Source organism: Pomacea canaliculata, linkage group LG6 (assembly GCF_003073045.1).
Source record: "Pomacea canaliculata isolate SZHN2017 linkage group LG6, ASM307304v1, whole genome shotgun sequence".
NCBI classification, from domain to species: domain Eukaryota; kingdom Metazoa; phylum Mollusca; class Gastropoda; order Architaenioglossa; family Ampullariidae; genus Pomacea; species Pomacea canaliculata.
The window spans coordinates 14,158,379-14,174,067 of NC_037595.1; the positions used below are offsets into that span (position 1 = coordinate 14,158,379).

Genomic DNA, 15,689 nt, shown 5'->3' on the forward strand with positions numbered 1-15,689 from the left:
ACACATCATTAGACTACTGCTGGAGAATAATTCGTGTTTCAACATGTTTGTTAACACAAAATATTTCTTTGCTGGTCAAAGCTCAATTTTCTTAAAGTTTTAACTAAATAATATTTAAAACTCAACCTAATTTTTAAGATTCCAAAACAGACGACAGATTTCTTGAATTGAATGTTTGTTGCTCTACTAAAGTTTACTTGTATTTGAACTACGCGCCATCTGCAATGTTGCGTACAAAGTTAAATCATAGCTCGAAAAATTTCGATGAATATAATTAGTTATGGATCACAAACTGACTTTAGTAATGTTTATGTCAATGCCTTTTGATTTCTCGAAACGATCACAAAGTGAAATAAATACCCGACGTGCATAAAACAAAATGGCGTCTTCCTCCCTCGTTCCGTTGAATGTGAAAGTAGAAATAGCAGATACGTAGATTTGTTGTTCATTTCTTACATTTAATTTACTAAATGATGAATAATATAAACATCTACATTCAACTGAAACTAAAAGTCTGCCTTGGTATAGTGGAAACTATCTGTCTTTGAGTCGGTCCTGTAAGGACACACCATTATTTTTATAGTCATAGTCGTGGAGAGAACTAAAACCATGTTCAAAGTCGATGAACAAAAAGCACAGCGTGTTTCGCGTGTTAGGCAAACTCTAAGCAAATGCGCAAATTTTATTAAAGACTTCAGTGATTTAGCCAATGCTCATCCTTGTGATTTTATTGTAAATAACCACTGGAACAGGCTACTACCGGATTATATTCAGAAACAATTACTGCAGCTAAGTGAGAAGAATCTTGCAAAGCTGCTCACCTGTCAACATACTGATTATGACCCTAGTACTACGAGTAGTTTTTGCACAGATGCTCCGTGTGAGTATCTTGATCATCAGTTTAGGAAAAACGATATTGATGGCTGCATGCTAGAAAGCATGGACGATGGAAATAAGCTACAAACAAACATAGTGCCACAGACTGAGATGGAAGATCTAAATATTGAATATCAAGGTAACTCAAATTCACAGATTGCATGGAAAGGCAGATCTTTGAACCAATTTTTATCAGAAGCTCAGAAAAATTGCCTAGAGGGTCTGGCATCAGTATGCACCGATGTTGATGAGTTGCAGTCTTGGTTGAGGGAGGATATTAATGTGAGTCAGGAGACAATGCCCTTTGTGCAGACCTATATGAAAGTCAAGAAGGAGCATGAAGTTGAGATCATGGCTGCAGTCTGCACATGTCTTTTTCACAAATGTTCTGCTGACATGGTTTGTTCTGCACTTTCTGTTACTATCATTAAGCTTTGATCTTTATAGACAGCAAAAATGTGAATGTTTGTGAAGTAAAATTTATTTAAAAATTCAAAAATACTTATATATAATCAGCAAAACTTTTAACTTAAATACAGCATAATGTATATGCATGAGAAGTAGATGTTAAATTTATAATTAATTATTGAAACAGATAATTAAAATGTGAGATGAGCAACTCATGGGCAGGAATATCATGTTGAAAAGGACAAAACTACTCTTGGTTTTTCAGGTGGTGGATTTAGGCAGTGGTAAGGGATACCTCAGTATACACTTAGCTCTCCATTCAGGGTTACCAGTGGTTGGGATAGACTCACAACCCAACAACACTTCTGGTGCCAAGAGGCGAGCTGAAAAGCTTGGTACTCAGTTGCACTACCTTGTAAAGAATGAAATAAAAAATCAAACACAGAATGAAATGAAAGTAGAATCAAATTGGTCCAGGGCTAAATCAGAGTGTACCTGTGCGATAAAAGAAGGGACAGTTTTAGCTGATAACCACATGGATAAAGCAAGTGGTCTTCCAGTTTTATCAGAATCAGATACTGCATGTGTTGATACAAGGTATTGACCACGGAAATAAATCACATCTAAGTCCTGAAGCTTTATTGGACAAAAACTGTTTAGAAGTAACAAAGGAACTCTAGGACAGTGCCAGATGAGAAGTGCCAAGTGTCACATACATTATCAGAAAGTCATTGCAGAGAGAGTTATCCAACCTTTAAAGATAAAAACAAAACGCTTTCTTCAGAAACTCCCAGCAGGACAAATCTTGACCAGAATATGCAACGCCTTACCATTCTAGGAGCAAAATCAAATGAGGAGACACGGTCTGGTAAGCATGTAGCCCTGACTATGTGTGTTGGTCAAGACACCAGACTGACAGATATTGCTTATGAAGCTGCTTCCATAATATGTCCACACAAGGAGCCAGAGAACCTGAGACTACTTCTGACTGGCCTTCACACATGTGGGGGCCTTGGGTCTAGTGTGGTGAGACTGTTTGTTAATGACAGCGCTGTGGCAGGTGTATGTGCAGTAGGGTGCTGTTACCAACTCATGCAAGAGAAATTCTCAGAAGACTGTTTAAGTAAGCAAATGGCTGATTAATTCTTGCGATTTTAGTAAATTTTATAATCTAAAAGTAAATGCAGAGATGCATGTCTTAGAGTGAACATGTTTTAATTATGCTTTTACATTTAAATTTTATTTATAAAATTATATGTCAGCAAATATTAAATATGTTGAAAACCAAATAAACATTGTCTGCTGCTCCACTTGTAAATTTTTTTTCAACAAAGTACTCTCCATAAAAATTGCTGAGCAGAAAATCTGGAAGTAAAATTGTGTTTGCTGCTTTCAAGCATTTACCATTGTGATGGTGTCTAGTCTATGTGTATATATTGCTCAGGTGAAAATGATAAAAGTACTCAAGCTGCTCCTGACTTCCCGATGAGTTCTCTTTTGCTGGACAGCAAAGTATATCTTGGTCGGTCAGCCTGTAACACAGCCTCACTGTCTTTGGCCCGAATGAAAAATTGTGAAAAGGTAAAAATGTGTATGTGCATGCTTACAAGTTTTGTTTGTGTGGGTTAAATGCTAGTGAGTTTTAAACTGATTTTACTTTGTTTTTTTTCTTTGGTTGTTTTGCTATGAATCACACAACTATAGACAAGAAATTTTTGTATTTATGATTTCAGCTTCATGGACAAACATTCTATCCGAGAGCATTACTTCAAGCCATCATTCATGAAAAGATTGGGCAGGTACCAGCCAGTCTCAGGAATTTGCGGAATTTGTCAAAGCATGTAGGAGTCCTTGTGACTATGTGGTGAAGGCGCTTTACAAACTTGACATACCTGGTTGTCAGGTGAGATTAAAAATAAAAAAAACACTGTTGATTCTTAGTAAAATATTTACATCATCTGGATGTTGATGAACACATCAATAATGTTACTATTCTCTCTTGTATACCTGCTGGGTAGCCAGTACTATTTGCTCCTTCTCTCCCTCCCGAACCATTCTTTCCCTCCATAAGTTAAAAGCTCGGCCTTTAACTAAACCTCTCATAGTTCTATCACACTATTCTGGCCCTTATCATGCCAGGCTTCAGAGGAGGAGGTAGCAGATTTTCCATGAGAGACACAAGCATCAGGAGCACAAAATGGCAGCTTTCTACCAGCTTCAGGCAGCACTTGCACCTGTGATTGAATCGGTTATTCTTCTTGACAGACTTCTCTACCTATTGGAAGCAGGTGAAAGTAGTTTTGGTTTGAGGCTTAGAAAGGTTAAGTTTTCAATCCAGCTGTCTGCACAAACATGCCTTTTTCAAAATTATTGTCTTTTTTTAATGTTTGTTAAGCATACCTTATGTAAATAGGATCAGATGTCATGTAGAAATGTTTAAAGATTGTGCAGCTGTCCTTTTGCAGGATTGTGTGAAGGACGCTTTCATAGTGAGACTGTTTGATCCTGTGGCTTCTCCTCGATGCTATGCCATCATCGCCACCAAGGACTGCTGAATTCTTGTCAGGGAATTAAGAAAAAAAAACAAACTAACAGTGCAGTTGCAATTATTGTTATGCCTATACTTGCAGCTGTTCCAACTGCTTGACTGAAGTCTTATCTGCATGTTCCATACATCTATAAGACATGATATTTATTTATCCAAAATATCAGAAAAAAACTGTTACAGTGATTTCTATCTAGAAGAATGGATGGATAGAGAGATGGATGGTGGCAGGAGTTGTAAGTTTTCTGTTGTAGCTTTTTAAATTATTGCTGTTCATAAAGTCATATAATCTATATGGAAGCCAACGATTTTGTTGTCAGAATGCTAAAAATACTACATTCAAGCTTCCAGTAAAGTGAACAAATTCATTCCTATCCATTAAAAGTGTTTGAAATTTGGACACAGCATCTGCCTATTTTTTTGTTATGTATGATTCAGGATGCTCATAGCACGCCTTTGCTGGAGAAGTACATTTATACATGCATCATTTCTTTTATTCCCCTCACCTTATTTCGGTTCATCAAAGTATGTTGAAGTTGATGGGGGAGAGAATGACACGAAGAGAATGTCTCAGTGGCCTAGGAAGATGCTCGGGAGCTGACAGTAGACGATGCTGGCACTCGAACAATACCAACCAGAGAAGGAGGGAGTTCGTGAGTGCACGCGTGTACTTAGACAAGAAACAAAGATCGAAGCATGGCTCACCTATCGCAATCTCAAGAAAGTATATAATATGAGATAAACTGTATACTCATATTAGTCACATTCAAGGTTCGGCAAGTCATTGTAGTCAAAAAAAAAAACCAAAACAAAACAAAACTGCGTCTTCTTTGATTAATGGATTTGTTTGTAATAGTGTTTCTTTTTCTTTTATTTAGATCGAGGTTAGGTGTAAAAGAGCGTAACTTTTGCTTAGATTACCCTCCTAAATAAAGATTTGTCATTTGTCTCTCGGTTTCTCTACCTTTTTTGTTCTCCGTGAAGAATCACTTCTCAAGAATTGAGGAGAAGGGGAAAAAAGATATTCTTGCCCTCTTAGTATAACTTTTTGAGGGCAAAGCTGCTCTCTTGCTACCGCCACCCCTTCCCCCTGGTTTCCACTCCACTGTGTCTGTGCCACAAAGACATACTGGGCATAGAGAAATGTGGTTATCCCAAACCACGGTCCTGATATTGGCAAGTCAGGCAGAAGCAAAAACCACGGATTTGTGTTTTATGTCTCCGGTGTTGGTAGCAAGCTGATCTGTTGACAGTCTGTGAGCTTTATATGACAATGGCGGCACGTCGGCGTTGCGGCAGTGCCTGTCGTCCTGGCTCGGCAGCTGCACGACAACCAGTTGCGCCGTGCAGCGCGATACGGCGTACAGCCGGCCGCGCGCCTCCAGGTCCTCGTCACTGCGCTTGTCGTCTCGCCCTCGCAGCCGCCCCGGCACCCACACCACCACCTTGCGCTCCAGCCCCGACACGTCACGGTAGTTAGCCACGGTGATGTGGTCGTGCTGGCCCAGCGCCACGTCATGCACGTCTTGCTGCCAGTCGCTGTCTTGACCATTGCGCAGCACCTTCACAGGCAGGCCGGCGTGACGCAACCCGCGCACCAGTGGGGTGCACCCCGGGTGGTCTTTGGCGTCGCCTTGCTTGCTGGCGTCGTCATGCAGGTCGGCTCTCACAAAGACCATTACGTCGCGATACTGCAAGGGAGGGGGTGATGTAGCCGCTCCAATGTTGTTGCTGCTGGAGTTCGGCACTGTCGACAGATGCACATATAACAATCTGGAATTTGCACCAACCTTTATACATCAGTCTATTAACCTATATCCAACACAGATATACAATCTATATATATATATTTTCTGGGCCAAGAAACGGACCTTGTGCACCAACATGGAGGTGACGGGTCAAGACTGAGGCGATCTCCACCCCGCACTGTTCACAGTCCACCGGCTGTTCAGAAGTGTGTCCCAGTCCCTGGTGGCTCAGCCGTATAATGCTGGGCCCATCGCATGGGGTGGGCGCTGCACTGGCGCTGTAGTTGTACAAGGAGGAGGCCGTCACCCTGATGAATCCCTTCTCCACCTCCCGCTGAATGACGGGGGCACATCTAAGGGGCACGGTGAGAGGCTCCAACTGCAGGCCGGACGGTGCGTTGTTGTTCCACAGGCCGGCAGTCCACAGGTGTAGGTTTGGCACTCTCGCCATCAAGTCGTTGACGAACTTCTGATAGCGCTCTCCGTCCCTGCTACAGATACACAATGTGAATGTTGATTACATTGGAACTACCGAATACACCGCATATATGAAATATGCAACAGTCATGTCAGAGATACTTGTGCCTTGCTATCACACCGTGCAAACATTCTGCTGTTGATTGTCTGTTCTTCAATTACGTGGTCTTATAAGTTACATAAATACCTGATATCCGGCGTGAACTCATCACACAGCACGTGCAGAGTCTGCGCAGAAGCATGGCTTCAGTCAGCGTTTGCAGAGCGTGGTCTACATCGGTCTCGTTCTTGAGGAAGTCGTACAGCAGAAGGCGGGGCGTGCCCAATGCCGAGGTCACGCTGGGGTCAGCGCGCAGCGTGGCCCGGAGCTGGCGGTAGATGAGGTGAGAGGCCGCGCGGCTGTACTCGTCCACCCCCAGCACGAACACATCATGTCCCTGCCGCAGCCACTGCAAGCCCATCAGCACCATCACCACCGTTTTGCCAGTACCAGGCGGACCTGTCAGGAAGACTCTGGGGGTCGCCAAGTGCAGGATGCGGAGCTGGTCGGGGGTCAGCACCAGGCGGATGATCCGCTCGCCAGTCTCGGACACAGCCTGTCCCTCCGTCCGCACCTCGAGACGCGGGGGGAAAATGGCATGGATGTTAACTGTGGTGGCAGGACCTCCAAACCTGAGAGTTTTTAATTATATATAACTGAAGTAATTTATTCAGCAAAGTGACCATGCACCATGAAGATGCCTGGATGCCTGCTATCAGACGTGCACACACACACAAGCACACAAACATAGCAGATCAAAACCGTTCTCTCGCAGCCACATATGGTAGCATACACAAGGCAAAAATCATTATAAAAAATTACGTTTGTGTGTCAAGATGGAGAAGGTTTAAGCAACCGCCAGGTAATAATCTATTGTGTATAATCTCGTGAACTACATATATTGAAGGTCTGCGACAAACACGAGACGTGTAAGGGTCACACACCTGGCCACTAGCTCCAAGTGCAAAGCTGACGTCATGGTTGTATTCGTGCCACCGGTCATTACGCGACGCCACCAACCACGCAGCTTTGTGATGACATCATCTGTTACCTCCCATGGGGTCTCACGCGCCGTCATGTCATCTGAGCACATACACAGTTCCATGGCACTGATGGGGTCAGCTGCCCCAGACACTTGCAAAGTTTCTGCAACAGTTGAAGGTAAACATGCCCATTAGCATCGTGGCCGTCAACGTAAGTGATCCACTGTATCTAAGAGATGGCCAGGTTAGCTGTTTGCTTCCACTGCATTTACAAGTGAGCCTTGAGATAGAAATATTTTGCGGCATATTCAGGTGCACACCGTCAATATAAGGAGCCTCTACTGGCGATTTCTTTGCTTGGCAACCCTGAAAGAAGAGATGCCAGTCTATGGCACGAACGCTACGATTTACTTGCCTGTTCCAGGTCGCGATGGGCTTGCCAGCATTCTCATTAGCTGGCTCCTGGCGATGTACGGGAGCATCAGGGTCTTGCGAACTGGCAGGGTGGGAGCTACATCACTAGTGAGGTGTCTAACAACGGCCTCCGACTTGTTCAGCTGATTGAGGGCCTTGCCCACCCTCTTGGCGATGTCCGCGTCGGCCTCCTGCACACTCTTGTTCAGCTCGTTCGCATTCAGTCCCACGGCCTTGATCTCGGCCACCAGCACGCCGTGGTGACGGTGGATCACCAGCAGGTCAAAGTCTCCTCTGCGGTACTGCGACGCCATGCCTGCGGAGCGCGGTACCAGTCCGGCCGCTGCGGCGTAGCACGGCTGGTTGAAGTAGTCGGAGAAGGCGAGCTGCGAGATGACAAACATGACTTCCTGGGAATCGCTGGCCAAGGCGTTCAAGGCAGTGCAGCACGTGCTGCTGGGCTACATCTTCGCGCACGTGACTGTCTGAGTACTTAATGAGCTCTTGCTGCACCTTCCTTGTTCTGCAGCGGCCACAGGGCCCGAGGAGGCGGCGACTCCTGGCTGTAGTGAAGGCTTTGCTGTGGACTGACCGGACGTGGGTGGAGGCTGCCGCCGTCGTGACACACTGTCAGGTGGTGTTTCGGTTACCAGGACGGACAGGCCGCCTACAGACGTTTGCTTGAAGCACTCGCGGTTGAAATAAACGGGTGGAAGGAAATAGGCCCGCTTGTCGAGATCAGGGTAGAACCACGTGACCATCTGACGCAATGACTCCATCGTCTTTTGAACTGTAGCAGCATCGTCATTCTACAAAAACATATACAGCATACACAACATATACACGAGATTTCAAGAAAAGGTTATTGCATACTGACAGGACTGGTTCTGCCATTAGGCAAAGTAGACAGTCGCGGAAGGGGGGAAAATGCTGGATGAAAATTTTGACTTAAGAAAATAGATTAGAGCTAAACCTAAACGTACAATTATCCCAGGGATAGGGTTTTTTCTGATAAATGATTCACTTCGAGGTGTGTGCGTGCTGGGGGAGGTGGCGCAATATTTGTCTTTCGCCGAGGGCAGCACGGTCTTGCGCTTACCCTGATACTGAAATTCATTTTTGAGCGAGAGATAATGATTGTGAGGCAGTGGGGGGTAGGTGTGTGCACTATGCCAGTGAAAGACTGATACGAGACCAGGATATGCTCATGTTAGCAGGCTTGGTTATCTTTCTCTAGTGTCTGCGCATTTTGTTGCATCTGCAAACACACTGTCTAAACCTCAATATAAGATACATTTAAAAAAAGAATTGGTAAACTGTTATATTTTTCATATTTATTATATATTATTCATATAGCATTAGATGTTATAATAGAAGTTGTCAGTAAGTTTGCACATTAAACTTTTGTGATCTATTCTTCATATCAGGTAACTCATATTTTAACTTTTACAAGCTCATATCACACGATCAAATTTTTGTAGAGGTTTATGCTACGTGTATAGTCGGTACGTTAGATTGCCTGTGACGCCGACATACACACATGTATCGGAACATATATGAAGATATATATATATTAGCATAATAAAGTACATACATAGAAAGAGATTTCAACAACATTACAGGGTGACATACAGTTTCTCTGCATGTATTACTCGACATGACTGGCTTGTACAGTCGGCATGCCATAATCAATCAATCCAGTCACAGCTCAGTGACGTGTGTAAGTTTGTCGCAGTGTTCGGTTGGTATGTGTTTAACCCTAGCTTGACTTACCTCTGTCGGCTTTTGTTTTTGTCCATGCTCACTGAGCTGGTTAGCACTGTCATTTTCTTCATGCCACACTGCTAAACCGAGAACAAGACTGCACTGCAAGCTTTACACCAGACCCCCGTGTGAGAGCTCGGCTGTTGTTTGAATGAAGGTGAGCACAACAGTGAGAAGGGGAAATCCCGCGTGGAGTCTAAAAATAGTCTTGTGTTGTCACAGGAGGGATGACACCTGCAGGGGGTGCAGGGCGCTGACCGGAGCTCCTTGTCTGATGCTGGTCGGAATGGCTGGTCAACGTCTGTCTGAAAGGGGAAATTATATTACAGTATTCACCATCCAGCTTGTAAGCTTAATTAGTGTAATCAGCTTAAAACGAATTTCTATTATAAATGATGGCGGAGAAACGTAGGAGACGAAAGATATGAAAGTAAAAATGTCATAATAACAGGCCAGCCAGTCTACGGTATTTGACAGAGGGAATGGCAGATTTCAGTGTCAGACTGATAAACAACACCCTAACGTTTTGGCTTACTCGGATCTTGTTTCCTGCCTGTGCATCGCCTCGTGTTGTTTCGTCAGTCGATCCATTAATAAAGTAGTCACAGCCCCATCTCTTTATGGCCTCGTGCTGTGCTCGCCATTGTTACTTGACACGTCATTGTGAGTCGGCCGCCCGCCCACTACGACAACCGCTGTATTTTTAGGGAATAAGCACACCGACCACCCGGACATTCAGTCACGTACAGTTAAAAACAGCGTCAGAGACACAGACGCTTCTGGCAGGCATCAGCGAACGTCAGCACCTCGTGAAAGGTCGCCAGGTTCTGACACAGGAGACTGCTGCACCAGCTGCGCTTCCGGTTCTCATCCTTTGTTTAAGGACCTTCGTCACTCGTCAGACATATGACATGACAAAACGCCACGAATGTTTTTGTAGCATTGCTTAATACGATAGAAAATCACAGAAGAACAAGAGGAAGTCGGGTTCTGTGACTAATTATAACCTTAAAATGTATATGAAGTAATAAATTATGTCAGTCACGATTTTCTTGTCATTCTGAATGTGACACACGCTAACAGTTAACTAATAAACATGACGATTGCGGATCGACACGTCCTGTTGTGACTGTACAAATTATTTTAAACTCTAGTATTTATTAAAGATATATGTATTATAATTGAAGTAGGCTTCGTTTGTCCGCAAGTCTATGTGTGTGTGTTTTCAGCCTCCAATGCCTCGATCTGGTCTTCATTTGATGTGTTGAGCAGCAGATAAACTACTTGCGATCATAAATTATTTACCTGCCTGCGCTGATTTTTGAGTGTTTTTTCACTACAGTATAGTCAAAGCGGATGTTGCATTGAACAACTTCCTGTGTAGATATTATCCTCTGGAATTTTCCTTGTGGAAAAATAAAGTTGTATTGTTGTCCAAAGCAATGTTGTTAAGGGGAGTTAAATTCAAAGGAGAAAAGTGGCTTGAATTCAGAAAGAGTTACTTCCCATGAACGTTAGTCAACGCTGAATTTACCCATTTCTGTTTTGTTGTTTATTTTTGCTGTTGTCTATCGTAACCATTTAAAATAAATTTTGACTTTTTTTTTAAATTATTGTTCTCTTGCCTGCTTATTACTTCATTTTATTGTACGCCCCCAAAAATAACCCTTTTTCTGGTTATTTGTGTTAAAACCTATACCATGAACCTTCTCTGTATTTTCAATTTAAACCCTGTAAAAATAATATAAATTTCTACTTGTTTGTTTACTATTGTAACCCTTTTCAATAAGCATTTTCTGTTAGCTTATTTATTTGCAAAGCCTTGAAAATACTCATTTCTGTTTTGTAGTTTTCTTAAAGACGTTTTTGAAGACCTTTTGTTTGTTTATTTGTTTGGCAGACTATAAAATAACTACGTTATTTGTTTAATTAGTGAAAACATATAACATTGATTTTTTTATTTTGAATATTTGCTGAATTTATATTTTATATTTTATCCTATAAAATCAGGCTCTAGTGTATTGTCAACAATATAGAAATAATAATTTTTATTTTTTGTTGTAAACCATAACGTAGGCGAAGAACTTTTGAATGTATGGTGCAGCTGTATTATTATTATTATTTTCCCCGTGTGAGTACGTTGTGTGTAAAAGTGTTTCGATTAACTGCAGCCATCTTGGCATCGTTGACTGGCAACTCGCATCTCATTGGGCATAGTCCATAAGCCTCGGATCCTCTACTTTAATCTTGTCTCACGCAAAACTGCTTCCACACACCCCCTCCTCCACTTGTCTGTCCATAGCCAAGCTTTACCCTTCTGTTGTCTGCCTCCTCACCAGCTCAGCCCGGCTCTCTCCAGTCGATGCCTTGTTCTGCGAGCCCAGACCTATGGAGCAACATATTAAGGCGCTAAAGCCTCCTTAACTGGAGAGGGAACTGGCGCTAAATTAATCTCCCGACACCAATTAGGGGCGCGGATGATCCACACGGGGCTCGAGAGAATCACAATAGCCGGTCCTCGCCGAGCCCTGCCCTATGCTGTCGCTGCTTCCGTTTTCCCGTCTCTTTGATTAATCCGTGAAGAACTTTCAGGAAGTGTGGCTTCTTGTGCTACTACTTGCTGCCAGAGGATGGAGGGCGGGGATGGATGAGGAATGGAGGCTTGGGGGCTATTACAGTGGATTGCGCTTATGCTGCATTCCCTGGCGTTTTCTTGTGGTGTTTTTTTCTGACATTTAAAGGTGTATTCCTTAGCACTTATGACGCATTCCCTTACATTTTACAGTGTATTTCCTGGCACATGACAAATTCCCTGACATTTTATGGTGTATTTCCTAAAATATGATGCATTCCCTGACACTTTAGGGACAATGTATTTCTTGGCACGTTTGTGGCTTGTGAGAATAATTACCTGTAGTTTATTTTTCTACAGCTTGAAGGGGAATATTCTTTGATTACAGCAGCTAAACCTACAGTCATAGGAAAGGTTTGGTGACATAGCATAGGTTTGGAAACTTGGATTACTCTTGTCATATGTTAGCGAAGCATTATAAGAAAGGTTTGAAAACGACTGTTATTGTAGTCATTTGAACGGCTTGTAAACTGTTCACATTGTAGTTATGGTTTAAACGGTTTATAGGCTTGAAAGGTCATGCGACTGGTTTAAACATACACATGGAGGCGTTTGAAGGAGCACATGTGAGTAAAATCTATTAATCGCTTTACATAAACAATTAAGGAGAAAAAGCTTGCAACACTACTATCAATATCATTAGCATCGTCATCGAGACGAGACAACATTTTGTCATGAAAAACAATTAGCAAAAATCGCAAAGGATATCTGGTGATCCGTTAGAACTGGCAGCATGTCCATCTCTAAAAACATCCTGTCTGCAGGAGGTATACAAGAGATTGCATAGCTAAAGGAATGGAAAGCGCAAACATCAAAAAAACCAGCCTGGTGTTGCGAGTAGAGTCAGCGCCAACCTCGCCTGAAGTTGCTGAGACTGGCGTCGCTGTTGGTCCTCTCAGACGCCTCGGCATCCGTGTCGGCTCCGTGTCGACGAGGAAGGAGGCCGGAGGCGGGCAAATACTCACATTAGGCGAGTAATGGAAAATTAGCGCCCTTGGTTGGCCGCCGCCACTCCGTCACTCGCAGAGCAAAGGGTCAGGACAAGGGGAGTAACTCGCGTACGGAGCTTGAATGCGAGGTCTCGCGAGACCTGATCACCGACCTTTGGGGATATCGGTCACGCCCCGGCCACCGGATGTCGTCTGCGACAAGTCGCACATGGGGCTTCTGCTAGTTTTACGTCTGCTTTTTTCCCTTGCCTTATGCTCTCCCGCCAACCCTTTAGAAAGTTCGAGACTTGTAGGGACCAGGTGGACAGATGCTGACTCGCCGTCATGGGATTATTGCATATTCACGCGACATTCTCTGCCGTTTCCTCTGGAAAATGCTGGAGTCCAGCAGGTCGGAACTCGTCGCGCTCGTCATTTCACACACTTCCGGCGGCTGCCCATGCAGTGTCCGGCACATGGACGACAGAACAAAAGGACCGAGTCCTCTGGCGAGGGAACACACAACTCGTGACCTGCATGCGCTGAGGGAGTGGAAACTCGTCTTTTCCGGTCTTCCTTCAGTGTGCAGCAGAGCTACAGTCGCAATTATGATTTGCTGATGTGCCAAGGCAGTAAATGTGCGATTCCAATTCTGCTCATCGTGCAAAACGTGACCCAGATGTTTGCCGTTTGCCCCCTTGCGAAGACCTGGGGCTGCATGTAAGAGGAGAGCCAAAAATGAACATTCGCTTGTATATCGCCGTATGGACAAGCTCAAGGCGCTTCACAAATGACAGAAGGTGATGTCACCTCAAAATAAGGTGACCTGTGTAGCAGACTGTGTATTCCACGCCAAAGAGCAGCGTCGAACCACAATCCGCAGCCCAATATCAAACATATCATAATAATCCGAATACACTCCATAACAAATACAGTTCCAAATAGCACATCTGTCAGAGGACAACAGTCGAACTGGAAGGAGGAGTGAGCTCCAACACACCCAAAAGTTCACGGATCAACAAAGGTCAAGCGGACATGAACCCCACAGAACTGCGCCGATAGTGAAGTCTGCACTTGAAGCTTCTCCCTCTCCTCCATACCCAAAATAACATCTCCATTTCCATAACCACAATAACATCTCCAATCGTGGTCACAGCAACAAAGAAAAAAATTACTTTGCTGCTGTGAAGATTTATTTACTATTAAGAAACATTAAAAATTAAAGACTTTGCGAAACTTAAGCATTACCAATTATTTATCAATTGTGGGTTGCACAGAGTAGGGTACACAGAGGGTTTGGCGTTGGCCACCACAGAGTTTGGCATCGTGTTGTCCGTCGCAGACTTAATCTTCCTGATCATGGGTTTAGAAAAAAAAAATCAGTGCTGACTGTGTCAAGAGAAATAATTGGCTCGTTAAGTACTTTCATCCGACCTAATCGCCTTAAGTTACTGGGACCGGCTTAAGTTCTCTTCACTCGTGAACTAGACTGAGTGTCGTTATAGGTTTTATAGATAGCTGAGACTTAGCAAGTGCCTTTGTGAGTTGTAGGCATTGTGGCCTCGGATTGAAGTAACGGGTTCTACATAGTGTGGGTCTCGGGTGCCAGCATGTCTTTACACTCCGAAATGGGCAGCTGGGTGAATAACAAAGAAATAGCAGGCTTTTCAATCGCGGAGTTGAAAGATGAACTATGAAAATAATACTTTCCAAAAATCTTGTCTAAATAATCAAACAAAATTTTAGCTCAAGTCTAGGTAGGCTATTCGTGCAACGAGTCATTCAACTGGTGGGTCTTGGTCCCTGGTCCTGACTGATGTGTTGCTGATAAACAGCACTAAACGCTATCGAGGCTCTTTAGGTCCATGGCTAAGCAGGGATTAGCGTGGACAAAGGCCAGTTACTTTGTGAAATTTGCAGACACAAATGTGATCGGTCTCAGATGGGTTCGTAGCGAGCTTGGATTAAACACTGAGACCTCCCTTTCTTTGACTAAGTGCGTTAGACCGTGTCTACATAAAGCAAACATTTCTAATGTAACGCCATCTTCAAAGTTTAAAAAACTTCAGTCCCTAAACTTTAGTGCCGTAGAGGGAACTGGAAAAATGTAGAAAGTCCTGTCAGCACGTCATGTTAGTGCGTCACCTCAGTACGTCATTTTAGTGCCCATCAGTACATTATTTCAGTACGTCATGTCAGTACGTCAGCACGTCATGTCAGCACGTCATGTTAGTACGTCATGTGAGTGGTCATGGACGTTATGCTATAACGTCTATGGAGTGTGTCACCTCTCTACGTCATTTTAGTGCACCTCAGTACGTCATTTCAACACGTCATGTTCAGTACGTCATCTCAGTACGTCATGTGACTGCTGGTTAGATGCAGCATTGGTCTTTGTGTGCTGTTTCCGTTGTTTACCTCCCTTCGGTCATGCTTATGTTCTTGTTAAGCTGCAAAATCTCACAGTTAGCTCGCGCTGTCACACGCGCTATGTTTTATACACTCAAGAGTTATCCCATTCATTTCACCTGTTGTTTCCATTCTTTATGTCCACTGTACGTCTTCCGTTATGTATATACTAGATTTCTTTTTACTGGGCTTCAGAATTTAACGGCTTGTCCAATTCTTGCCAGCTCTGGGATTTTATTAGCCAGAGCTGCACCATTAACAATTGTTTGCTAGAAACATTTCTGTCCTTTGTGTGCTGTTCCTATTGTTTGCTTCCCTTTATTCAACTGTACACTTAGGTTAGTTACTTCTTTTGTTAGGTTATAAAGTGTAAATGTTTGCACATGTCAATTATCCACCTCCCCTTCATTAACGAACGCCAACCTACACTTGGTAAAGAAATGATCAGTCTGAGTCTGTCTCTC

The 15,689-nt window shown here is 43.5% G+C and overlaps 2 protein-coding genes across 2 annotated transcripts; one reads left to right on the forward strand and one right to left on the reverse strand.

Annotated features, from left to right (window-relative positions):
• Window positions 1-330: 330 nt before the first annotated feature.
• LOC112566142 (methyltransferase-like protein 25) lies at window positions 331-4,621 on the forward strand. Its single transcript, XM_025242116.1, has 7 exons — window positions 331-1,275; window positions 1,550-1,881; window positions 1,956-2,407; window positions 2,729-2,865; window positions 3,018-3,083; window positions 3,446-3,567; window positions 3,746-4,621. The coding sequence occupies exons 1-7, from the start codon at window positions 610-612 to the stop codon at window positions 3,837-3,839; spliced, it is 1,869 nt and encodes a 622-aa protein (XP_025097901.1). The 5' UTR covers window positions 331-609; the 3' UTR covers window positions 3,840-4,621.
• A 28-nt stretch (window positions 4,622-4,649) lies between these two features.
• Window positions 4,650-10,060, reverse strand: LOC112566239. Its single transcript, XM_025242286.1, has 7 exons — window positions 9,791-10,060; window positions 9,265-9,560; window positions 7,493-8,300; window positions 7,039-7,240; window positions 6,242-6,726; window positions 5,701-6,068; window positions 4,650-5,576 (listed from the first exon to the last, which is right to left on the reverse strand). Exons 3-6 carry the CDS (start codon window positions 7,893-7,895, stop codon window positions 6,028-6,030), a joined length of 1,131 nt encoding a protein of 376 aa, XP_025098071.1. The 5' UTR covers window positions 7,896-8,300; window positions 9,265-9,560; window positions 9,791-10,060; the 3' UTR covers window positions 4,650-5,576; window positions 5,701-6,027.
• Between the last annotated feature and the right edge of the window lie 5,629 nt (window positions 10,061-15,689).

Coding starts and splice junctions, on each gene's coding strand:
- LOC112566142 (XM_025242116.1), top strand. CDS start 610: ATGTTCAAAGTCGATGAACAAAAAGCACAGCGTGTTTCGCGTGTTAGG. Junction 1,276..1,549: donor ACAAATGTTCTGCTGACATG/GTTTGTTCTGCA, acceptor TTGGTTTTTCAG/GTGGTGGATTTAGGCAGTGG. Junction 3,084..3,445: donor TTCATGAAAAGATTGGGCAG/GTACCAGCCAGT, acceptor AGGAGGTAGCAG/ATTTTCCATGAGAGACACAA.
- LOC112566239 (XM_025242286.1), bottom strand. CDS start 7,895: ATGTTTGTCATCTCGCAGCTCGCCTTCTCCGACTACTTCAACCAGCCG. Junction 6,727..7,038: donor CACTTGGAGCTAGTGGCCAG/GTGTGTGACCCT, acceptor AAAAACTCTCAG/GTTTGGAGGTCCTGCCACCA. Junction 6,069..6,241: donor GAGTTCACGCCGGATATCAG/GTATTTATGTAA, acceptor GTGTATCTGTAG/CAGGGACGGAGAGCGCTATC.